General features: G+C 46.6%; 1 protein-coding gene across 2 annotated transcripts in view; it reads left to right on the top strand.

Annotated features, from left to right (window-relative positions):
* Positions 1 to 26640, top strand: part of TSC1 (TSC complex subunit 1) — a 302457-nt gene that overhangs the window by 235878 nt on the left and 39939 nt on the right. For both annotated transcript variants that reach the window (XM_086924753.1, XM_086924752.1), the window contains exon 18: positions 19818 to 19928. In XM_086924753.1, coding sequence (XP_086780879.1) covers positions 19818 to 19928 — 111 coding nt within the window. The remainder of the gene's footprint in view (positions 1 to 19817; positions 19929 to 26640) is intronic.

A 26640-nucleotide genomic window follows, 5' to 3' on the forward strand; every position in this document is an offset into this window, starting at 1 on the left:
CATGAAGAAGACTCAATTTAATGTTTGCCCCAGTTGTAACGTGTATTCCAGTAGGCAGACCAGCATAGGGTCTGTAACCACTATCCTCCAAGGAGCTACCACAAGTGTATTTTTTTCCAAATTGTAAGCCATTTACCTATCTAGCACCAAATATATAGATGATGGGCATATAATAGGATGCAGTGAAGAGGCACTCCTGAGCTGCAGCTCGGACAGGGTGTCAAAGGGGTTACTCTGGTGGGAGGCTGGGACTTCAGGTACTCCGAAGACCCCTTTGGGAGAACGGAGTCCAGAATAGGTGCCCTTTAACAACTCTGGAGTTTCAGAGGTAACTAATTTCCAATGACCAGGTTAAAACCCAGATCCAGGACAAAGACACCCAGTGTTTCGCAAACACCACACACTGAGGACTCCCTTGGGGACCGAGTAGAGTCCCTGGCACCAGAGCAGGAACCTGCCTTGAGAAAGTGATTCCTTAAGCCCAAAACCTTCTGTAAATAGTCCTAAAAAAGGTGTCTGGGCCCAGTGTCCCCGAAGTCCCAATGCCTCAACAGACACATCCAGCAGAAAAGACTCCTTGATCTCCTGAGCCTAAGCGTCTGCACACTCTATGTAACCTGTCTTGGAACCAAGACGTCTTGCGAAGAAACCCTAGAGGCTAGCAACAAAATCTACCACGATGTTCACTACATACAGAATTAATCCGGGTCTGAATACAGATTCGGACCAGGACCCTACTGAAAACCAAACAAGGCGATATTAAGACCCTGTTCCTGCCAGTGATGGAGACGGCCCTTTGCACGATTGTGATGTGGCCCCTCCAGACATCCAGTCTTTGGAGCCATACCCCATAAAGCCTTCTTCACCTGACTGGATGCTGTTATCCAGTGGATATCAAACCATTAAAAGGTTAAACTCCCTTTTAAGGAAGAGGGTGTTCGAGGCATATGAGCTGCAGATTGTACACATTCGCTATAGACCGAAACCTGGTGTTGGGCTCGGATGATTGCAGGTTGTTGTCTTGGAAGAAGTCTTTGTAGTCATGAGATAGGTGACTCCTCCCTTGGACAACAGTGCACATGGTCATCGACTCATCCTTAGATTGTTTTTTTCTGCCACTGGGTTCGGATGAAAGTTTCTCCGCTCCGGCCACAAAACTATTTTTCAGCAACTTCGAAGCGCAGAACTTCCGCAAACTTCAAGAAACTACCTTCGACATCGAAGACGAGACTTTTCGACTACATAACTTCCATTCCGGTCATCAAGTGGGCCATTAGGCTTATCGACGCCATGCGGCCTACACCACATGGAAAGAACTCCGTTCAAGAAATGCCCGAAATGCCAGGCAAAATTCCCACATAGCGATCACCACGAGGTCTGCAACCTCTGTCTATCGCCGGAACACGACGAGTCGACCTGCACAGCTTGTGCGTCCTTCCGATTGAAGAAAACCATCCGGGCCCGTCGACACGAGATGAGGAGATCAGCCCCAGCAGCGGAGGATATCTTCGACGAAGAGGTCCCCCTCGTTCCCGAAGAAGACTCTCTTGATCTCCAGATCGTATCAGAGGCAGACGACTCAGATGACTCCATTCCATCGGGTCAGCGCGTGAGTACTACAGCCCCTGCACCACATACTCAGCCCAAACCGAAGGCAAAGGTCAGCAGGGGCCCAGTCGAGACCGAAAATCCACTTCGACAGCCCAGCCATTGAGCTCTGCTCCGAAGAAACCAACAAAGCCTTCTAGTGCCTCGACACCGAATAAACCTCTCCCGTCGGCACCGAAACATAGACACCTAGGCGCCGAAGCCGAAAGACCCTTCGGTACCAAAGCCAAAAATCGTACCGCCACCGAAACATAAAGACGTACTGGTACTGAAACCGAAAGAAGCACTGGCTCCGAAGCCGTTCACTTCTACATCTTCGGTGCCAAAGACAAAAAAGCCTGATTCAGAGGTACCCAAATCTTCAAAAGAAGAGACCAGCAGATATACCACCCACACCTGTGGTGCCTGCAAAGAAGGACTGTGCAACATCTCCTATGCACCCTTCCTCTCCTACACCTCTTCTTCCTACTTCTCCTGTACCTCATAACATATCACCTCAGATATCACATTCCTCACAGCAAAATGATGATGAATATAACTTGGAGGATGAGGAAGAGCCTAGCTCATATCACATAGATGAGGGTATATGGGATTATTCTAACACAAAAGATATACCTATATATGACTTTCCAAACCCACAGAGTATGCCTGACATTCCAGAAAACTCATACCCATCAAAGCCTTCCCCTCCAGAAGACCCAATTAGTTTGTCATCTGTTAAACAGAGCTGCTATTTACCACGGAGTCCCTATGCATTCTGATGATATTGAAGAGGATTTTCTCTTAGATACCTTTTGAGCACTCTCAGAGGACTGCTCAAATTCTTCCAATGATTAAGGGAGTAATCAAGCAGCTCCAGAAGTATTTAAAGACCCTGTACGCACAAGAATATTAAACCCTAGAATTGAAAAGAAATATAGACCAGCACCCACAGACCCAGTCTATATTAAAGGACACCTACCACTAGATTCATTAGTGGTGTCCAATGCTATGAAAAGGGCGAATTCTCAGACCTCTGGAGAAGCGCCCCCACCTGATAAAGAATCAAAAGTCATTGATGCATCAGGGAAAAGAGTAGCTGCACAAGCTGCAAACATGTGGCGTATAGCAAATACACAAGCCCTCCTCTCTCGTTATGATAGGGCTCATTATGATCAATTAGAAAAACTACTTGAACATCTACCAGACAAGTACAAAGAACAAGCAACTGACCTTATACAATAAGGCAAGTTAATGTCCAATGCCTCAATAAAATGTGCACTAGATGCCGCTGACACAGAATCTAGAGCCGTCAATACCAGTGTCCTACTTAGGAGACATGCGTGGCTACGCATTTCAGGGTTTAAACAAGAAGTGCAAACTACTATTTTATACCAGTCTTTTAATCAAAACCAATTATCTGGTCCTGAAGTAGACACCATATGAGAAAAAATGAAGAAAGACACTGACACTGCCAAGTCTATGGGAGCTGTACAGTCTACACCAAATAGAGGCTCCTTTTGCTGCGCCTCTTACAGAGGAGGCTCCAAACAGACTGGAGCAGACACTACAACATCTTTTAAGTCACAGACATCCTCCAACAAGGGATACTTTAGAGGAGGATATAGAGGAAACAATAACAAAGGAAGAGGTCGCGGTAACAACAACAATCGATCCTCTTCCACCACCGAACAAGGACTTCCCTCTGCTCCCCCCACAGCATACCACTCCTGTAGGGGGCAGATTAACACAGTTCCTGCCTGTCTGGAACTCCATTACAACAGACAAGTGGGTAAGACTGATTATCCAACATGGCTACTGCCTAGAAATTACAGCAACCCCTCCAAACATACCTCCGAGACAGCGTCCAATGTCTACAGACCATCTGACTCTGCTTCATCAATAAATGTTATCACTTCTACAGAAGGATGCTATTCAGATAGTTCCTTTAGAAGAACAGGAAATGGGGGTTTACTCGCTATACTTTCTAATTCCCAAGAAGGACGGGACACTAAGGCCAATTCTCGACCTCAGGCCCTTCAACCATTACATACAATCAGATTATTTTCATATGATCACTCTACAACAAGTGCTTCCTCTGCTACAACAGGGCGACTTCCTTATAACACTAGATCTATAGGACGCCTACTTCCATATCCCCATACATCCTGCTCACAGAAAGTATCTAAGGTTTGTACTAGAAGGACAACATTATCAGTTCAAAGTCCTTCCATTTGGGGTAACAACGGCACCAAGAGTATTCACAAAGTGTCTAGCAGTAGTAGCAGCACATCTCAGAAGACAACAGATACATGTCTTCCCTTATTTAGACGACTGGCTCATAAAAGCAAAATCGTTCAATCAGTCTGTCCAGCACACACAACAAACAATTCAAACATTGCACAACTTAGATTTTACAATAAACCACACCAAGTCGCACCTACAGCCTTCGCACGTACATCAGTATCTAGGAGCTACACTAAATACGTCCACAGCTCTAGAGTATCCCAGCACAGCCAGGATACAGAGCATTCAAGCCTTAGTCGCCAGTTTTCAACACCAGCAGTCTCTGCAAGCCAGGGTGTTCATGAGACTAATAGGCATGATGGCATCTTGCATCGTCATAGTACCACACGCAAGACTGCAGATGCGTCCCCTACAAGAGTGCTTAGCACAACAGTGGAATCAAGCTCAAGGTCAACTAAAAGACCTGGTGTTGGTAGACAGCCGCACATATCGCTCTCTGCAATGGTGGAACACCAAAAACCTGACAAAAGGGCGGCCATTCCTAGAGCCTGTTCCACAAGTAGTGCTTACAACACACGCATCCCTCACAGGGTGGGGAGCCCATCTCTTACATCACACAACTCAAGGCCAATGGACCATTCAACAGAAACGGCTCCATATCAACAACCTAGAGCTGCTAGAAATATTACTAGCACTCGAAACCTTTCAACTTCAAGTACAAAACAAATCTGTCCTAATCCGGACGGACAATATGACAGCCATGTACTACATACAAAAACAAGGGGGTACACACTCTCAGCAACTGTCCCAACTTGCACAGAACATTTGAAGAAGGGCCGTTCCTCAAAACATACATCTGCTAGCGGAACACCTTCCAGGGGTCCACAATCAGAAAGCAGATCTGTTAAGTCGGCAGACACAACAGATTCACGAATGGGAACAACATCCACAAGTTATTCAGCCATTCTTTAAAAGGTGAGGGCATCCATACATAGATCTGTTTGCCACCCACGAAAATGCAAAATGCCCAGCCTTCGCCGCCAGGTTCCCACACCCACAGTCCGAAGGCAATGAGATATGGATGAACTGGTCAGGCAGATTTGCGTACGCTTTTCCGCCTCTCCAACTCATTCCATTAGTAGCGCGCAAGCTCAGAAAACAGTCTCTCACACTGATCCTGGTAGCTCCCACATGGGCACGCCAACCATGGTTCACCACACTACTAGACTTTTGTTTGGCTCCGCATCAAAAGCTACACCTCACACCATCCCTGCTCACACAGAACCATGGAGCAATCAGACGCCCAGATCCGAACCAACTGAATTTGGCAATCTGGCTCCTGAAGTTTTAGTTTGGTTATCTAAACCTACCACCAGACTGTATGAACATCATTAAAGAGGCTAGAAAACCCACTACCAGAGCATGTTATGGCCTCTAAATGGAAGAGATTTGCAATTTATTGCTAAAATAATCACATTGATCCCCTGGATGCATCCATCCAGAATATCATCTGTTACCTTTTACTTCTAAAAAGGTCTAACTTTGCATATTCTTACATACGCCTGCATCTTGCACCAATTGCAGCATACGTACAAAACAGACAACACCTGTCTCTTTAGAGTACCAGCAATCAAAGCATTCATGGAGGGATTAAAAAGAATAATCCCACCAAGGTTACCACCTTCTCCTGTGTGGAACCTAAATATTGTACTCACAAGGCTCACGGGACCCCTGCTCGAGCCTTTACATAAATGTGAACTGCAATTCCTAACATGGCAAATAGCTTTCCTTGTTGCCATTACCTCTCTTAGGAGGGTAAGTGAAATACAACCCTTCACAATCCAAGAACCATTTTTTCAAATACATCCTAACAAAGTGGTTCTTAGATCCAATCCAAAATTTCTTCCAAAGTTCATCACTTCTTTTCACCTAAATCAATCCGTAGAGTTACCTGTGTTTTTCCAAAACCCCAGACTCTGTGGCAGAAAGACACACATTAGATGTTAAAAGAGCTCTTTTATACTATATAGATGGAACTAAATCATTTAGGAAGACAAAACAACTGTTTGTAGCTTTCTCTCCTCCTCATAAAGGCAACCCCATCTCCAAAGGTGTAAAGTGTATACAAATATGCTATGTTAAAGCTAAACGTACATTAACAGTCCCTTCTAGAGCGCATTCCACTCGCAAACTAGGAGCCTCTATGGCTTTCTTAGGAAACATACCACTAGAGGACATATGCAAGGCAGCTACATGGTCTACACCACACACTTTCACTAAACACTATTGTGTTGATGTGCAAGCCTAGCAGCAAGCTGCAGTAGGCCAAGCTGTCCTTAAAACTTTATTTCAAACGACTGCAACGGATACATGTGACCACCGCTAAGGGGAGACACTGCTGCACAATCAATGCTTAGGTGTACAATCTGCAGCTCATATGACTCGAACGGAAAATGCTACTTACCAGTATGCATCTGTTCTTGGCATGTAGAGCTGCAGAGTTGTACACGCCCTCCCGCCTCCCCGGGACTTGTATCCGTTCCAGTTTTTCATCTTACTTAGATGCACACGCATGGACATCCTTTCTCTTTACTCATACTAACTCCATCCTTTCCCTTCATGGCGAAAAACAATCTAAGGATGGAGTCGATGACCATGCGCACTGTTGTCCAAGGGAGGAGTCACCTATCTCGTGACTACAAAGACTTCTTCCAAGAAGACAACAACCTGCAATCGTCCGAGCCCAACACCAGGTGGCGATCTAATGCTAAAGTGTACAACTCTGCAGCTCTACATGCCAAGAACAGATGCATACTGGTAAGTAGCATTTTCCTTACTTGTCAAGACCCTTTCAAGAAACCGCACTTTCTGTCCAATACCTGCCTATGCTTAAAAGCACGTTTAAGTGGTCAGCCAAAAGCTTCAAATATCTAATGAAGACGTGTTGTTACACCCGGGGTGGAAAAGAAATACAAGACTGCCAGTAAGAGCCCAACCAAATTCACAGGCATGTTCACCTGTCTCACTTGTCGTACACACATCACACAATGGTGTTCCTTCTCCCCACAGGATACGATACGCCTCTGCCCAATAGGGCGAGTAGAAAAATCGATGCCACAGCTAAGCGGGTAGTCCTGTACAACAACGTTAAAATTACACTATCTGAAAGAAACACATTAGTGATAGATTCCTTACCTTAGAATTACCCCCAGGTGTCAGACTGGACCTGGAAAGTTTTCCTCAGCAGTTCCCCTGCTTCATCGGGATCAAAGTCTTCGCACTCAGGGTCAGGTATGACGAAGCATTCAAAGAAGTTGAAGAAGCGGCATCGCTCTCCAACTTCCCCTCGCCTGTTGCGGCTGAGGGTGCGGGTGGTGCCTTCCCCGCGGCTCCGGCGGATCCCACGCAGTGGCCGCCTGCCTAGCTGCCCTTCCCAGGTCAGTTGACGACTCCGGCCCAGCTGCAGGAATTTCGGTCAGCCAAGACTTGCCTCTTTGAGCTGTCGGGCCCCGCTGGTGCAGCTTCGGGCCCCGCTGACCTGACTGGTGCGTCTAGCCCTTATTGCCGGCAGCTCTGGCTCCGGCATCGCTGTCTGCTCCAGCCCCGGCGGACTCCTATAGATCCCGGTCGGTGCTGGTTGACCCTGTGACACCGCCACCGAAGTCTACCACACCGGCAACACCTCCAACGTCGCCTGGCCCACCGACGTCGCCCCCGGTTTCAGCCCCCGATGTGGATACGGCGCCGGACTGGCGTCGCTCGATGCCGATGGGGGATTTCTATCCCTATGTGCGTCCTCCTCCTTATTTTCGGCCTGTTTATCAGCCTTCGGAGGAAGGGGAGAACTGAGGTCTGAGGACCCTCACAGCACAATGTGAGTTTGACCCGGACTGGTCAGAGGAGTTGGGGATGCCAGTAGTCTTGATACCGCTCCTGACCTTGGCATGCTGTCTCCTCCAAATGTGGCTACGGAGGAGGGTGCACGTTAGCTACCTCTTCGGAGCCACTGCTGCCTTTTAACAGTGCACTTTCGGACGTTCTTTTGGGCACCTTGTCTAGGCCCAACACAGGGGCTCCTATGGATAGGAACGTGGCCCCACGCCATCGCCTGGCCCCGGGCAACCTCCCCCTCTCCCCTCCCACTTTCCTGTCCCAACACCCCACTCCTGAGAGCTTGGTTGTCCCAGCCTCTGCGATCACCGCACCACCGGACAGGGGATCCAAGAAACTGGAGCATTTCAGTAAGATTTTATCTTCCGCCAGTTCAGGGCTGCGGCTGAACACCGCATGCCTCTTGGCCCGTAATTTCCACTCTGTGTGGGATACGGTGGCGCGCGGGCTGCCTCAATGTCCGAAGGTGGCCCGCCGTGCTCTCTCAAGCTATTGCTGAAGGCAGGGATGCAGCCAAGTTCACTATTCATTGTGGCCTTGACACCGCCGACTCGCTGGGCAGGGCGATTTCCATGACTGTGGCGCTCCTTTACCACGCCTGGCTGAGGACAACTGGTTTTTCTGGGGATGTCCAGAACAGTTTGATGGACATGCCGTTTGATGGCTATTGCCTTTTCGGCGGCAAAGCAGATAGTACCTTGGAGCGCTTTAAGGACTCGTGGGCTACGGCAAGTCCTTGGGCCTTTCCACCACACGCCCTCCTCCGCCTTCTGCGTTTCACTTCTTCTGTGACCACGGAAGGGGCGCCTGGCACATTTGTTCAGAGCCACAGGCCTGTGCAGAAACAGTCTCAATGCGGACGTGGGACCTGCTGAGCCGGGTCAGGGGGCCAGAAGGTAGGTCAGTCCACCTCCACCTCAACCACCACTGCCTCCAAACCTTCCTAGTCTGGTTTTTCAGGCCTGTCAAACACCAGTTGGCGTCTGGATTCGCCATCACCTCCCCAACTGGCGCACCATCACTTCAGACAGGTGGGTTTTACAAATGGTCCAAGGGAGCTACTCCCTCCCCTTCAAGACTACCCCTCCAGCCATGCCACCCCAGTACCACCGCCTGTTGGAGGATCACTTGATCAACAGGAAGTAGTGGCCCTCTTGGCCAAGGGGGCCATCGAGCACGTTCCTGCGCCAGAAGTAGGACGTGGTTGTTACTCCCACTACTTTCTGGTTCACAAGAAGGACAATTGCTGACTTCGGAAGGAGAAGTTCAAGATGTTAACTCTAGCTCAGGTCTTGTCTGCCCTCGAGCCTGGAGACTGGCCGGTAGCTTTGGACCTACAGGATGCATATTTCCACAATCCCGTCCTGCCGGCTCACCAGCGTTACCTGCGGTTTACGGTAGGCCACGAGCACTTTCAGTTTACCGTGCTCCCCTTTGGCCTTACCAGCGTCCCGCGGGTGTTTACGGAAGTGATGACGGTGGTTGTAGCACATCTGCACAGATCAGAGGTTCCAGTCTTCCCCTATCTCGACGACTTGCTGTTGAAGGCAGGCTCGCCCCGGACAGTTGTCACCTACCTCCAGACTATGGCTGACCTCCTACATTTGCTGGGGTTTTCCATCAATGTGCCGAAGTCGCACCTGATTCCCTCTCAGAAGCTCCATCATTGGAGTGTTTCTGGATACAACGCACTTTCTGGTCTATCCTCCCGAACGGCGAGTCTAGGATATTTAGGCTCCGATTTAGATCTTTCAGCCTCTATCCTGGATTTCGGTCAGGATGACACTGAGGCTGCTGGGGCTCATGGCCTCTTGCATCCTGCTGGTCGATCATGCCCGATGGCATATCCGGGCTCTGCAGTGGGACCTGAAGTTCCAGTGGGCGAAGCATCAGGGGAACATGTCCGATTACGTCCAGATCTCAGAGGGCACTGCACAACAATTGCAGGAGTGGCTCACAAACCGGCATTGGGTCAGTGGCAAATTGCTTTCCCTTCCCCAACTGGAGCACACAGTGGTGATGCCCCCCTCCTGGGATGGGGTGGCCGCATGGGAGAGGCGGAGATCAGAGGCCTCTGGTCTCTGGCGAAGTCCAGGCTCCATATCAACCTTCTGGAGCTCCGGGCGATCAACTTGCACTATAGGCATTTCTTCCCTCTGTGAACACCTGCAGTGCTCTCCCCTTGATAGACAACACCACCGCCATGTGGTACTGCAACAAACAATTCGGGGTGGAATTGTGGACCCTATGTCAGGAGGCCCTGCGCCTCGGGACATGGTTGGAACGTCAGGGCATTTCCCTGTTGGTTCAACACCTGGCAGGTTCACTGAACGCGAGGGCGCACGAACTCAGATGCAGGTGCATGATGGATTACGAATGGCGTCTTCACTCGGAGGTGGCGCAAGGTCTCTTTCAACAGGGTTCCTTGGTTAGATCTATTTGCCACCAAAGAGAATGTGCAGTGTCAGCAGTTTTGCACATTGGAATTTCCAAGACTGCACTCGCTAGCCGAAGCTTTTCGTCGCGAATGGAGTTGCGTCTGTTGTACGCCTTTCCGCCTATACCACTTCTGCCCAGAGTGCTGAAAAAATCAGGCGCAACAGGGCCCAAGCCATTCTTGTCGCTCCGGACTGGGCTCGAAGAGTTTGGTATACCGAGCTAATCAGTCAAGTCAAGTCAAGTCAGAAAATTTATATAGCGCGCTACATACCCAGAGGGTCTCAAGGCGCTTGAAGAGGGGTGGGGAATTACTGGTCAAATATCCACGTTTTAAGTTCCTTTCTGAATGCTAGGTGGTTCTGAGTAAGGCAAAGGTGAGTGGGAAGTGAGTTCCAGGTTTTAGCTGCCAGGTAGGAAAAGGATCTACCTCCCATGGTGATTTTGTTGATGCGAGGTACAGTGGCCAGGGCTTGGTTGAATGATCGTAGTTGGCGTGAGGGGGTGTAGAAGGACAGTCGTGTGTTGAGGCATTCTGGTCCGATTTCGTAGAGTGCTTTGTGTGCGTGGGTTAGGAGCCGGAAAGTGATCCTCTTATTGACGGGGAGCCAGTGGAGGTTTTTCAGGTGACCAGAGATGTGTTCATTGCGCGGGATGTCTAATATGAGCCTGGCTGAAGCGTTCTGGATTCGTTGGAGTTTTTTCTGGAGTTTAGCGGTAGTACCGGCGTAGAGGGTGTTTCCGTAGTCCAGTCGGCTCGTGACCAGAGCATGGGTGACCGTTTTCCTAGTTTCGGTGGGGATCCAACGGAAAGTTTTTTTGAGCATGCGAAGAATGTTGAAGCAGGATGAAGAGACGGCGTTGACTTGTCTATTCATTGAAAGTGAGGAATCCAGGATGACGCCCAGGTTCCGTGCGTGGTCCGTCGGGATGGGTGCTTTTCCAAGGGCTTCTGGCCACCAAGAGTCGTCCCAGGCAGAGGGGGAGGTGCCTAAGATAAGGACTTCTGTTTTATCTGAGTTCAGTTTCAGACGGCTGTGTTTCATCCATTCGGCTACTTCTTTCATTCCTTCGTGTAGGTTAGTTTTGGCGGTTCTAGGGTCATTGGTGAGTGAAAGGATCAGTTGAGTGTCATCCGCGTAGGAGATGATGTTGAGGTTGTGTTGGCGAGCGATGGCCGCGAGGGGGCTCATGTATACGTTGAAGAGGGTGGGACTGAGTGAGGATCCTTGGGGTACGCCACAGATGACTTCAGTGGCCTCTGAGATGAATGGTGGGAGGCGGACTCTCTGGGTTCTTCCGGTGAGGAATGAGGTGATCCAATCCAATGCTTTTCCTTGTATTCCGATGTTTTTGAGGCGCTGTAGAAGGGTGCTATGGCAGACTGTGTCGAAGGCTGCGGAGAGGTCAAGGAGGATGAGGGCGACTGTGTCTCCATTGTCCAGGAGAGTGCGGATGTCGTCTGTTGCTGCGATGAGGGCGGTTTCAGTGCTGTGTTTGGCTCGGAAGCCGGATTGTGAGGAGTCGAGGGATTTGTTAGTTTCAAGGAAGGTGGCGAGCTGGTTGTTGACCGCTTTCTCGATGACTTTGGCCGGGAATGGAAGGAGCGAGATTGGGCGGTAGTTTTTGAGTTCGGTGGGGTCAGCTGTGGGTTTCTTCAGGAGGGCGCTGAGTTCGGCATGTTTCCAGCTTTCCGGGAAGGTGGCGGAGTTGAAGGAGCAGTTGATGACATCTCGGAGGTGTGGTGCTATGATGGAGTCAGCTTTGTTGAAGATGTGGTGAGGGTATGGGTCAGTTGGGGATCCTGAGTGGATGGAGTTCATCAGGCGGATGGTGTCCTCAGTGGAGATAGGGTTCCAGTCGTTGAGGGTGTTCAAGGGAGGTGGGGGTCCTGCTAGGGGTTGGGTGGGTTGGTCTTCGGGTTGGTTGTCGAAGCTGTTGTGGATGTCTGCGATTTTGTTGTGGAAGAATGAGGCTAGGGAGTCGCAGAGGGCTTGGGAGGGGGTGATGTCGTTGGAGTTGGCCGTGGGATTGGTGAATTCCTTGACGATATTGAATAGTTCTTTGCTGTTATGGGCGTTGTTATCTAGTCGGTCCTTGAAAGTGGCTTTCTTGGCTTTTCGGATCAGTTGGTGGTGTAAGCGGGTGGCGTTCTTGAAGGCTTCCTTGGTGCTGGTGGTTGGATCTTTTTTCCAGGCCTTCTCAAGGGAGCGGCAGAGTTACTTGGATTTCTTAAGATCATATTTGAACCAGGAGGCCTTCTTGCTGCCGAGTTTGTTTTGTCGTTTTTTCAGTGGTGCTAGGATGTTGGTGCCTTTGGATAGCCATAGGGTGAGGTTGGTGGCGGCTTGGTCGGCATTTGAGGAGTGGGCTGGGGGGTTTAGAAGGAGCGATGTTGAGATCTGGTCGATGGTGATTTTGTTCCAGTTTCTTTGCATAGTTGATTGGGGGTGGTTGTTGGCTTTGGGCTTGTTGTAGGTGAAGTGAACGCAGCTGTGGTCAGTCCAAAGGAGAGCCGTGGTGTGGCTGAAGGAGACCTGACTGCTGGAGGTGAAGATAGGGTCGAGTGTGTGACCTGCGATGTGGGTGGGGGAAGTGACCAGTTGTTTAAGTCCGAGGTTGGCGAGGTTGTCCAAAAGGGTGGTGGAGTTGCGGTCGTTGTTCTTTTCAAGGTGAAAGTTGAGGTCTCCCAGAAGGATGTAATCTTTGGAGGGGAGCGCGTGTGGAGTGATGAAGTCCGTGATGTCCTCACTAAATTGTGCGCGGGGTCCTGGAGGTCTGTAAAGGAGGTTGCCTCTGAGTGTGGTCTTGGGGTCGATGTGGATTTGGAAGTGAAGGTGTTCTGAGTTGGCGAGATTGACGTCTGAGCTGGTTGAGATGCGGATGGAATTCTTATGGACGATAGCGATACCTCCTCCTGTGTGGCCGGTACGGTTCTTGCGTATGATCTTGTAGTCTTCTGGGATGGCAATGGTGATGTCTGGGGCGGAAGAGGCGTTCATCCATGTTTCTGTTAGGAAGGCGACGTCCGGGGAGATGGTGTCTAGTAGATTCCAGAGGTCAATGGCTTGCCTGTGGACCGATCGGGTGTTGAGCAGGATGCATTGTAGGTGGTTGGTGTCAGATATCTGGTTGGTGTTAGTGGATGAGGAGGTGTTCCTGGTGCCGTCGAACTTGCAGGAGTTGCAGGAAAAGGGTCCATGGGTGTGTCCAGGGGCGGCTTGGACGCAGTTGGGGGAACGGCCGGGGTTAAGGGCTAGGAGGGTGGAGGCATCGTAGGTGATGCGGGAGGGGTGGACAAAGCGAGTACCAGGGGCTCTGGCGCTGGGCGCGGTCCAGGCGTGGACAGGCGTAGACGGGCTTACCTTTGGCGCACCTTCGGCGAGGACGTAGCGCGTGGACGCTGCGTGTGGGACCATCTGGCTTAAATGGATGGTGGAGGGGGCGGAGCGTGGGAGGGTCAGCTGGGAGGCGGGATCAGAGAGGCGGGTCAGGGGAGAGGAAAACACAAAAGGGAGGGCAAAAATGAAAGTAAAAGCAGGGCACAGCACAATGCTCGTCAACAGGCAGCCCAATGCTCTCAATTCCTGCAGAATACCTCTATCAAAGCGCCACTAACAAAAGTACTAACGTTGCACACTACAGCAATGAAGTGCAACTAATAAATACACAGAGCGCCAATCAAAATATTACAATCAGGTTTCAGAAAGTATGACCATCGATTCCCTGATCAGACTGCCTCTTAGGGAGGATCTTCTGTCGCAGCAGATGAAGAGCGGCTCCACTGTCTGGACCCAAAACGCGCGCCCTCATTTTACCTGAATCGCACACAACAGTTCCGGGTGGATAACCAGCTCTTTGTTGGCTAGATAGGCCCCAGAAAGGTCGGGCCGTACACATGCAAACTGTCTCCAGATGAGTCTTCTTGTGTATTAAATCCTGTTATTCTCTGGCAAAAAAGGAGCCTCTGGTGGGGCTGCGCGCCCATTCCACCAGGGCGACTGCTTCCACTATGGCATTGGAACGTGGTGTCCCCTTACAAGATATCTGTCCGGCAGCTACGTTGGCCTCTGTGCACACTTTTACTAAGCACTATTGCCTGGACAGCAAAGTCCGTCCGGCGAGACGGCTTCTTTGGCTGTTCTGTTCTCCAGGACTTCCTGGTGTGATCTTGGTTCGCAGACCCACCACCGGGGTTGGTATTGCTGGGGTATCTATTCGAATGTAAGGAATCTATCACTAACTTGTTTCTTTCAGATGAACAAGTTACTTCCCTTCGGTAACGATATATCTGTAAGAAACATTAGTTGGTGATAGATTCCTTACCGCCCCACCCATCCTCCCTGTTCTGCGAACTAATTACTAGGGTGAAGGGAATCCCTTTCAGGTCCCTAGTTTCTACGCACCAGTAGTCAGTATCTTGCATGGCTCTGCGTTCCTGATGCGGAAAGTCGTGTACAGAACTGACGTTCAGGCTGCCATTGTTTGTATGTTATAAATAGCTATGTCAAACTAATCAATGTTGTGGGTAGAGAAGTCTAACCAGCAGAATGTGCGCACTATAAACTTGAAACATGTTTCTTCACAAAGTTCCATTTATTGGTTTCGAAGTTAGTTTATCATTTCAACAAATATTTTCTCCAGACCATGTGGTTCAATACATCTTTGCAAACATAATGAAAATCTTATGATGCAATTTTCAATGCTTGTTGTCGATATGTTGCATATATACCCAATGCATTTCGGGTCGACAAAACGGGGACCCTTCGTCAGGGGTCTGTAAAAGAAGTTAAACAGGACCAATTCAAAACCTCCACGAAATAATGTCACAATGATACATCATACATTAAGAGATTTGAAGACCTGCATGCATACCAAAAAGACGAACCGAATGGGTCAAACGTGCGAGTCAAAGATTAAAATAAAGCTTTGGATTACATGCTGATTGCTTGTGGATCGGCGTGCGTAAAAGAGAATGAAAGAATTTGAGAACCGAGGTGCGCTTTCTGCATACTAATGAAACGTAACCGTGCAATTCGAGTGGATTGTCATAGAATCAATGAAGTGCCACATGCAATATTTACAAATGCCGTAATCTCAATACAATGTGCCAACCCATAAACGAAACTATGTTAAGCAAACTTACATCGGACCGGACTGTGCAACAGGAAAGCGTAGTCTCAGACTCTGATATCACTCAATCAAGAGCACCAGTAAACATCGCCAGCAAGACCATAGTAAAACCATCTACAAGCCACACCAGTCAACAACCGTCTTTTTTATAAACCAGCCCAGCAGCCAACGCTCCACCAATTTTAAAAGTTCCCCAAGAAGGGGGTCAAAGAAACCGCAGAAGAAATAGCCAAAAGGACCAGGAGCCAGATGTCAAAAGCGACTTAATCATTAATATTTCTTCAAAGACCTTGACCCCGGCGCAAAAAAAACTTCTGAACAAAGGGACTACTTTCGTTCCGACTTATCGCTCGAACCAAGCAGAGACAGAAATTGCTCTCTTCAAATTTTTCAGAAATCTAAAATTAAGATTTTTCTTCAAAGATACTCAAGAAACACAAATAACAGATACATGGGATAAAGAGTTCAAACCAAAATAACTTTTGTGCGCCTTTTTCACACAAGACGCTGGAAGCCTTCGAAAGATCGGTCTTATCAGAAGTCCAACGTTATTCCTTTCACTAAACCGAGAAGAAGCAATCTGTCTCCTAATGAATGGAATACTTTAACATTTTTAACTCCAGACAAGAGCTTAACTTTTCAGAAAGCCGATAAGGGCAGCGCCCTCATCGTGATGGACAGATTTTTACCTTGACAGCGTGAATGAGCACGTCAAGAATGAAGACATTTATCTACCTCTGGATTCAGATCCCTCCTATGCATACCAACAGATTCTACAAAAAAGTGTAGATCATGCATTGGAAATGAAATGGATTAGTCCAAAAACACATACATTTTTTGAGATGAAATATCCTAGAAGACCGCAACTGTATATGTTGCCAAAAATCCACAAGGATCCAATTAGACCTCCTTTTAGACCCATAGTCTCGGCCTGTGGCTCTATCTCTGAACCCATTGGAAAATTTGTAGATCGGTTTTTACAACCCATCGTACAGAAAAGCAGTACTTACATCAAAGACACTACAGCATTTTAGAATTTGCTTCAATCAGTGACATTGGTTAAAAATAACACTTATTGGTTGTGCACTATCGATGTGACCGCTTTATACACGTCCATCCCTCATAATGAGGGCATTGAAGCTCTCAAATGGAGCCTTCTGAATAGTGATTTAGAAGAGTCACAGAAAATCCTCATCATGGAACTGATGCAATTTGCATTATATCACAGTTATTTTGAATGGCAGGGTCAACTCTTCAACCAATGCAACGGCACTTCTATGGGCTTCGGGGGGGCACCATCATATGCCAACATTTTTATGCACCAATTCGAAACTGATCATATCCTACATGAACAATGTTGGGTTGAGGGTCTCATTATGTTCAAACGTTACATTGACAACATTTTTTTAATTTGACATGGTTCTCGTCATCAATTGGAAGAAAACATCAGATTATTGAACACTCAAAATGATCGTATTAGATTCACACACAAGATTGAAACGGAAACGATCCATTTTCTAGACGTTCAAGTCACATTGCGCAACAGCAGCATCAGCACTAAAGTCTACACGAAAAAGAAGGATAAAAACGCTAGTCTTTTGTTTCAAAGCTTTCACCCAGAATCCTTAAAAACTTACCCACTTCTCAATATATCAGACTTAAAAGAATCGCCACAAATGACCAAGATTTACAAGATTCCCTTGAACAACAAACTTTTAAATATCAACAGAGAGGATATCCACAAGACATTCTTGATACATCCCTCAAAAAAAATCACAGAACTACCAAGAGTGACACTATTACAAGAGAAGGTAAAAACTACAGAGAAAAAAACTATGTGTCTTGAAGTATTCTACAGAGTCTACCAGAATCAAACGCATAATTAACAAACACTGGCTACTGATTAGAATGGAACCAGACCTCAAGATTTATACAGTGGAAAAGTCTCCTTTCCATTTCAAAGATCTAAGAATCTTAAAGAATTGTTAAACACTCCTGAGAAAACAAATGTCACATGGAAAGGAATGCAGATGTTCAAATTGCACACATTGCAACAATCTTATAGTGGGGCAAACATTCACCCACCCAACACAAGGTCATCAAATTGATTTACGTCATACCAGTACCTGCGACACCACCAATTGCATTTATGCCATCAAATGCCCTTTCGGCAAAATATATGTGGGACAGACCGAGCGTAAAATTAAGGTTCGGATCACCGAACATAAGAGTAACATCCGCCTGCTCAATATGAAATCCACTATAGCTAGTTCATTGGAAAGAAGCTGGTCATCAAATTTCTCAACTCAGATTCACGGTTTGGGAGACTGCTCCACAACGTCGCGACATGGATCCATTGAAACAGAGACTGAGAATGGAGTATTTCTAGATCAAAAAATTGAATTCCATGCATCCGATCGGGATGAATGATCGGATCGAACATTCATGTTTTTTGTAATTGGTTATTTAATCCACAGCATTGACTTTTGAGATGCCCTGAGCCCCCATCTCAATGTATCATTTCGTCACTGTTTTGACTTATGCACAGCACATTTGACCGCAATTTCACATTGTATTATGCTTTGTTTGAGTGACATTCGTAGTATAGTATGTCCCACGCCATTAATTTTTTTTCACAAACTTTATTGACTTTCTCACAACTCTATTTCGCTTGTGTACATTGTCCACACTTTTCCTTATGAAGTTTCGACACTCATATCACATGGCACAGCTTTGGGTTCTATTCATGTTTCCTATTGGTGACTCTTCACTCATCAAGTGACTCCGTAGCGTAGACAACCTCAAACCGGTAGCCCCGTTAGGTAAACCTTCCGAATTTCGAAACCTGAGACGCGGCACAGTCCAGTCCGATGTAAGTTTGCTTAACATAGTTTCGTTTATGGGTTTGCACATTGTATTGAGATTACGGCATTTGTAAATATTGCATGTGGCACTTCATTGATTCTATGACAATCCACTCTTATTTCACAGTTACGTTTAATTAGTATGCAGAAAGTGCACCTCGGTTCTCAAACTCTTTCCTTCTCTTTTACGCACGCCGATCCACAAGCATTCAGCATGTAATCCAAAGCTTTATTTTAATCTTTGACTCACACCTTTGACCCATTCGGTTTGTCTTTTTGGTATGCACGCAGGTCTTCAAATCTCTTAATGTGTGATGTATCATTGTGACATTATTTCGTGGAGGTTTTGAATTGGTCCTGTTTAACTTCTTTTACAGACCCCTGACGAAGGGTCCCCGTTTTGTCGACCCGAAATGCATTGGGTATATATGCAACATATCGACAACAAGCATTGAATATTGCATCATAAGATTTTCATTATGTTTGCAAAGATGTACTGAACCACAAGGTTTGGATAAAATATTTGTTGAAATGATAAACTAACTTCGAAACCAATAAATGGAACTTTGTGAAGAAACATGTTTCAAGTTTATAGTGCGCACATTCTGCTGGTTAGACTTCTCTACCCACAACATTGATTTGTTTTGTATAAGGCACGGTTAGATTACGTGCGACGAATGCAGCATCAACCTGATTCAAGTACAAGATCGATAATAACCCTCTTGTGAACTACCGAGTGCACTGGGATTACACAGTTACTCATAAATAGCTATGTCACCATATTTACAAAAACAACAAACACATTAGCACATCATCTGTAAAAGCCTTGTACATGGTGTCAACATAGCATGATCGTGTTCTTGCTAAGTTGACTCTGGGTACGTTTCTTGGAAACTATACTTGCGCACAGACTTTTACAGATGCAAATGTGTGTCGGAAGCCATCGTGTAAAAGTGAAGGCAACTTTAGGAAAGACCTGTGTATATGTAACATGGCAGTGTTTCCCTCCAGGCCTGACTGAATCACATGACTGGGGAGAGGAGAATGTGGGAGATCAATGAGGTTGCCAAGGAGGAAACGCCAGTGAGCATTGGGGCAGGCAGTCTTAGTGAGAACCGAAGGCTGGAGATCCTCTAAGCATTACCTTGGAGCAGGCTGCAACTAAACTGGACTGCCTGGTCTCCGAAGCTGCCAATATGCAAAAAAGGCAGTAGTTTTCTTTCCCAGAGTTGAGCCTTCTCCTTTCGCACTTAGATTTCTGGTTATTGATAAGATCACTGGTCGTGTGTGTTGGCCACTTGGCTGAATAGTTTTCTCTAATATTGCATTTGAGAATTTCCTGAAACATGTACCGAGTTTTACTTTCACTGCCCTGTTCAAGACTGTGCATTAAAACCTAAAATTAATCTGACAGTGCGTAGCTCTGAAGTCTGTTTGGTAATGTTGAAATGCTGTTTTCCTTGTATTCCATGCTTTGGCTGGTGAGATCCTCTGCTCATTTCTTTTTACTTTTCAAAACTCTTATGGGTCTCTTGTTCCAGCATTTTATATAAGTATCTGTACGTGTGTTCTAGTAATCATAGTATTGAGTTCTACCTGGATAAGGGTGTGGTCAACAATGTGACATATGACCTCAGTCTACACTTGTATTCTGTGCAGACCAAGCTGGAGGATTGTCGTAACATGATTGCAGCGCTGCGGCTGGAGCTGAAGCAGGCAAACAACAAGGTGTGCCACACGGAGCTCAGACTGAAACAGGTCTCACAGAAGGTAGGAGCTTTGGTTTATCTTGAAGCTCTGCTTTGGCTGTCTTTCCATGTTGCACATGTTAATTTGAAGCTCATTCGCCATGCAGTAAGACCACAATGTGCTCTATAAGAAATTGGGTTTAGTTAAAACTGGAGAGTATCCACCCCAAATAATAATCAGTCCTTGTCGGGGTGAAATCTTAAACTAACTAAAGTAGCCCAAGCTCAACCCCTTGGTAGCTTCGGCACAGAGCAGACTGGCTTATCTTAAAAGCAATCAGTAAAGTATGTATGCTGTACTAAAACAGTAATAACGTTGAAATGCAATGCAATAAAAAAACTATAATCCCAAAATGAATAGTACATTTTTTAATAAACAAAATTATATCAAAGTAGGTCATCCCGGTCCGGGATTTTACCTTCTGACTTTTAATTCTTTAAGTCCCAATCCACCATAAGAGTACACTTCTAAAGCCGCTCAGGCCAAGGGGCTCACTGGCTGTCTGACAGAATTCAGTCCAAGTCCAGTTGCCACCGATTGGCTGGGAGGCTGCAGGAAAAGCCTTTTGGGGCTGCTTGTATCCCTGGAGCTTTAACAGATGGTTAGCCTTATTGTAATTTGTATTTATATAGTGCTGACTACCTCTGACAAGGCATTGAAGTCATTTTTGGTGAGTAGCATGCTACTATGAAACCCAAAGGGGATTCGTTGTGGATTAGTTGAAGGGATAAATTAATATTGGAAGTGATAGACTTACAAGTCTGTAAGTTGACTAAATTGGATAGAGGAGGGAAGAATTTGGAAAGGGTTATTTGGGAGCTCATAGTGAAGAGGAGTGGGGTGAGTCACGGTAGGGATGTTTTGGATGAGTGACAGGATGAGTCATTGCATGGTGATTTGGGGATATTAGTAGGTTTTTTTTGTACATCTGTACAGTGGGAAGAAAATATATAAATATGTAGATTTTAACATGATACACTTGGAAAATAAAATTGGGAGCTATAACATTGTACTAAATAAAGTTCCATATGTACATGCATGGATAAATATTAAACATAACTTAGGCTTTCCACTTTTGCTCTAATTACTTTTTTTCAGTTTATTTTTTTCATATGTATTTTTCCCCCAGTATTTCAGTGTTGAAGCACTTATAGATACAATTGCTATAATTCTATTTACACATTATGACAGATGTTATTATAGGAAGTATTTATCTTGTTATATATGGATACAATGATAACCTAATACTTAAATGTATATTTTTATTTCTTTCTTTGTTTTGAAGATGGTTAGTTATTTTTCATTCCTCTAGTAACCCCTTCGCTGCTTCTGTCGGCCAACGGCTGTCCCTAGCACTACCTCCGTAGTGCTGCGCATGTCCTTTGGCTTACGCGGCCCGCCCACTTGATTAAACTGCAGATATGCGCCTATGCTGGTCAGTCCTGTTAATGCCAGAATAAGTGACCAGGGAAGCCATCCTAAAACATGTGCTCGACACTAGTGAAAACGAATTCCCCAGCCGTGTGATGGCTTCACTGAAAATAGGGGCATCAAACATTCCGTATTGGTAAACCCACAACTATGCTAGTGTTCGATTTACCAATACATGCACCCAGGTGGCACCTTAGACGTGCCCCCTGAAAACCTACCAGCCTCTAGTGTCTTTGCTGACTGGTTTCTGCCAGCCTGCCACCCGAACACTGGTCTGAACTCTAGGGTGAGGGCCTTTTGCTTTCAGGAGACCCAGAACAAAAGCCTGTCTAGGAAGAGGGTGTAACACCTCCTCCCACAGGATGACCTGCTGCTTAGCCTCATTAAATAACACCCCTAAATTCAGTATTTAAGGGAGCCCCTGGCACCAGAGGAGAGCCGGACTACCTGACCTAAGAAGAGCGGGGACACTGAAGAGGCAGCTGACCTGGTACCAACCCTGCCGGCCTGTCTACATCCCTCGTCAAACCTGTACCAAAGTCAACTTGTCCTTCAGGTGTGACTCCAGAACCTCGGAATGACTGCCTGCCTTTGATTGAGACCCATGATCAGATGACCTCTTCTCCCTGCATCTTGCTGGAACTCTAAAAAGCAAAGAGACTGAGGCCTCCGGAACTGCCAAAACCCGACACCTGAAGCTACCACTGCACCCTGTGCTTCTGGCCCGAGTTGAAGGGGGTCACCGGTGTTTAGGTCTCCCAGCCATCCAAAACTCAAATCCATTGTGTTTTCACCCCTCCTGGACTCCCTGATGTTGCCTGCAGCCTCTGCATTCAGACCCCCTTGACCGTGACCGCTCCTCCTAAGAAAACTTGATGCCTAAAGACACCCATGCCGCCCCCTGGATCTTGTAGAAGAGGACCCCAAGTGTCCCTAGGTCACCGAGCATCGCAAGTCTTGACCCCTTATTGGTTCAACCTGGCTATGCCTTCCAGCCAGAGCATGCAGCCTCTTTCTGCAGTGACCGATCTCCATAGAAATCAATTGGGCTCCCAGTCCTCTTTTGTACCCTGCACCATGCCGCCCTCGTGCCACTGATGGTGTTTTGTTGGTGCTGCCTTGGACCTTGCTCCCAGCTCACCTTAACCTCTGGAGATTGGTCCTGTAAGTTGCTGTACTATACCGGTTTTCAAAACTTGTTCTTCCTTCCATTGGGTAACATTGCAGAACTTGTAAATTGCACTGTACGCTATTTAAAGCGAAAATAATTTTATTTAAAAACATATTTACTTACCTGAACAATTTGTTCCGGAATGTGTGCCGTAGAGGCACATGCTTTGCATACTCCTGCCATCTAGTGTTGGATCCGGATGTTTACAAGTTGTTTTTCTTCAAAAATCTTTTCCCGTCATGAGGTAAGGTGACTCCTACTTTTGGCTGATAGTGTGCATGGGCATCCACTCCATTGTTAGGTTGTTTTCTTTCCACCATCTGGTAGGACGTGGTTTGCGGCGCTCTGGTTCGAGACTGTTCTTCGGGATCCCTTTGGTGCACAACTCATTGTACCCTGGTCGGTATTGTTTTGATCACGCTTCTCATTTTCCATGTGTCGAAAATCAGAATCCTTTCCTAGTTGGATCAGGAAAACTCCAACCGAGGCCTTCATGCCTAGCCCATTTCTGCTAACTTCCACTCGAGGACGTGGAGTAATCGGCCGATGGAATTGTCGCTGTTCCAATTCTGCCATCTGTGTCTCTTTTAATATCCTTGCACTAACCTTCACGTCTGTAACCTGTGCTACTCTCTGTAGCACAAGGAAGAACACTGTGATGCCTGTTGCTCATTTCAATCTAAAAAGACCCTGCTGGACCATCTCGCTCATTGAAGATATCGGGGGTGTCTTCGATACTCTGCCACTGAATTTTTCTTCTGAGAAGATATCGAACAGGAAAAAATGGAAGCATCTGCAGTGGAAGAGGAAGAGACCTTCTCCATACAGGACTCAGATTTCAAACTGGAGATCGAACTGGAGTCCCAGGGTGCCATGAGTACCAAAAATCCTTTGCCCACAAAGCCCACTTCCAACAAACAAAAGCCTTCCGGGTGACCACTGCCATCTGGCCATTGGTAGGCACAGCGTCTCTCCTTAGAACGCCTCGCCCTCTGTCTCTGCACCGAAAGTGCAAGTCAAATCTTTCAGCTTAGGCTCGAGTTAGGATACCAATCAATCAATCATAACCTTTGTAAAGCACACTACTCACCTGAGAGGGTCTCAAGGCGCCGAGGGGAGGGGTGCTGCTACTTCTCAAAGTCGGGTCTTGAGTATCCTCCTGAAGGTGAGTAGGTCCTGGGTCTGCCGTAAGAGGATGGGGAGGGTGTTCCAACTTTTGGCGGCGAGGTGGTTCGGGGTGTAGAAGGTGAGTCTGCTGTTGGGGTATGTCGATCCGGTGTTATGGAGTGCTTTGTGTGCGTGGGTAAGGAGCTTGAAGGTGATCCTCTTGTTGACCGGGAGCCAGTGCAGGTCTTTTAGGTGGGGTGTGATGTGGCTGCGGCGAGGGATGTCACGGATCAAGTGTTCGGAGGCGTTCTGTATGCGTCGGCACCTAAAACCTCAGTTCCGAAGGACAAATGGGTAAAATCTGGCTCTGTACCGAAAATGTTGGTGTCTAAACAGAAAGATGCTCATCAAAAGCCTGTAGTGTAGTTCCTAGTTTCCCACTAGGCCCTGCACATTGGAATAACAAATAGTAGTATTGACGTAGAAGTGCGGATCTTCCAGGCCTCCACTGACTATGCTAAACTTAATTGGGTGTGTTACCAACTAGCTCAGAGGTCACTGGAAACTTTCTTCTCTGCATAGGAAGTGATCAGCTTCCCTGGCACAGACCAGAAGGGATTCAGCTTTCCAACAACCGTGCAACATGACAACTTTGCTCCTCAGATCAAGAGTCAATCTCTAGGGTCGTGTGAAACAATAGACAGGTATTTCACTCAGTCAGATTAGTGCAGTTTACTTTCACGATATGTAGAGAATAGAGAGACGGGCGTTTGTCAATAAAGGGTTAACATTTATTGAACAGTCTTTCTTCTCGTACAAGAGAAATGTATTGCCACAATTGCAAGACTTGTTATTATAAAAAGTACGTACAGTAAGATAAGTATTGCGAAATAATACTGTAAAAGCATTGATATGGTTTTTTAGCCATACAATGGTTTAAAAGTAATAAAACATATATACAGTCATATATACATTAGGCTAAAATACTCAACTGGTGCTTCTAACTACGCCTACCCCAGTGTGCCTGACCTAAGCCTAACACGTGGAAGGGGAGTAAGTAAGTAGCTTTGAGTTAAGTTGGTTTTGCCAAGGTTTGCTTCAAGAATTCTCATCTAAGGGTTTAGTCCACACCATACCTCTGAATAGAATGATGGAAGTCTGGTATTTCCTTCAGGGGGAACTCAGTATCCCAGTCACCCGCGAGGGCAGACTAGAAACGCTGGAGCTGGATTTCTCTGTTCAGCGCGTCGAGGAGGAGGAGGGGGGACAGCGTCCGCGGGCAGCTTGGCATCTGCTGGGCTCTTCGCAGAGGGACGGCTGTTCAGCTCCTAAGCTCACCACACCATCGTTCGCGCTGTAGCAGTAGCAGCGATAATGTAGCTGTAGCAGCGATAATGGTATTAGTAGCTTCACCAACAGCAGCGGGGCAGCAGGCTGCAGCAGCAGGGTGCATACAGCATACAACAGCTAGCAACATGGTAGCAGGCTGCAGCAACAGGCTATTGCTTAAGGCAACGTTGGTAATATTTATACCTGACAGGTGCCTGGTTTGACGCAAGTTTGCTGGACATAAGACGTCAATTAAAGATGTCACTAGGAAGTGATAGCTATCAGTTGCTCATTAGAGTTCCATTACTAATCAAAACACAGCAAGCGGGGATTTCCAGGTTTGCTGAGTTTTTATCTTGTTGAAGAACTCGGAGTGTTAATCTAGGAATATCAGATAGTGACTTCTGCTCTGTCATTGCACTAATTGGTTGCAAAGGAAGTGGCAGAGAACTATTCTGGAATGTGGCTCTGTTCGTGTGAGGCCAGAGATGACTTTCTGAATATCGCACTTGAACGGTTATGCCAATATAGGGAATAAATGGATTTATAGCCGAATAGGGGCATAAGGTCGCAGTATCGATCAGGAACCTAGATAAACACGCAACACCCACTCCACGTTTTCATGTCCATCAAATTACTAAAACTAGAGCAATAGGATGCATATGTAACATTGCCCACCCCAAAATACATAAATGCATTTGAAATAGGCGTATATTGTAATACGTGAAAATTATAGGTACTGTACGTTTTTGAAGCATAGAAATCATTCAAAAATTATTGCATATGAAATCAATGAACGATTATGCAAAAAGAATTACACATGAAGTATCTCTGAAACAGAAGAAGGGCGAGATAAATCATCACATATAAATGCATTGCAAAAAATGTGCTAGAGGCTTATGTAAGTTTGTTATGTCTCTAGATGTGTGTAGAAATAGAAGTGTGAAGCTTCTGTTCTCTAAGAATAGTTTTTACGTTAAGCAAAGAATTGTTCGTGCCAAAAAAGGGTCCATATTAAAAAATGTCCAATTCAAAAGAATTGATGCTTGAACGGGGAAATAGAGTTCCAACGCTTTTAGCAGTTTTTGTTGATCAAAACTGAAGGCCGAATTCAGAGTTCATGGGAACGCTGTGTGTCGGAAAGCTTCTCCAAAGTTATTGTTTCTGTACGGGTGAGAACATCGTATCAGACAGGCTCTCAAAGAATTGGTCTACAAAATCAGGTGACAGTTCAACCAAATTCGATAGTGCTGTAACTTGGCAGGTGTGAGAATGATTGCTGTCATCATAGTCGGGCACAGCAATGCTCACAGAAGGTCGTACCTGGGTGATGTTGCTTTTGTCACTCGCTCCACTGTTACCACCTAGTCGTAGTACAGGAGTCTCAACGAATGCCGTCATCAGGATTGGTAGCCACTGGGGACAACACAATGCATGAGCCGTTATTGGACTGAGCAAAGTATCGACTGTCCATTGGTACTGCTGATGGAAGTGAAAGACAGACGTCCAACACGCACTCATCTCCGCATAGCATACATCGAAGTACCGGTAAGATACAATTCTGCCATATAGGTCTGAATGAAAGGAACCAGGTCATGTTTAGATCTCTCAGCCTGGCCAATCCGAGGACGTTAGTTATCCTGTCCCGGTAGCGCATTGCTAGGATTGTCTCTCCCATTCCCATGGGAGCTATGT

Source organism: Lissotriton vulgaris, chromosome 5 (genome assembly GCF_964263255.1).
Source record: "Lissotriton vulgaris chromosome 5, aLisVul1.2, whole genome shotgun sequence".
Taxonomy (NCBI): domain Eukaryota; kingdom Metazoa; phylum Chordata; class Amphibia; order Caudata; family Salamandridae; genus Lissotriton; species Lissotriton vulgaris.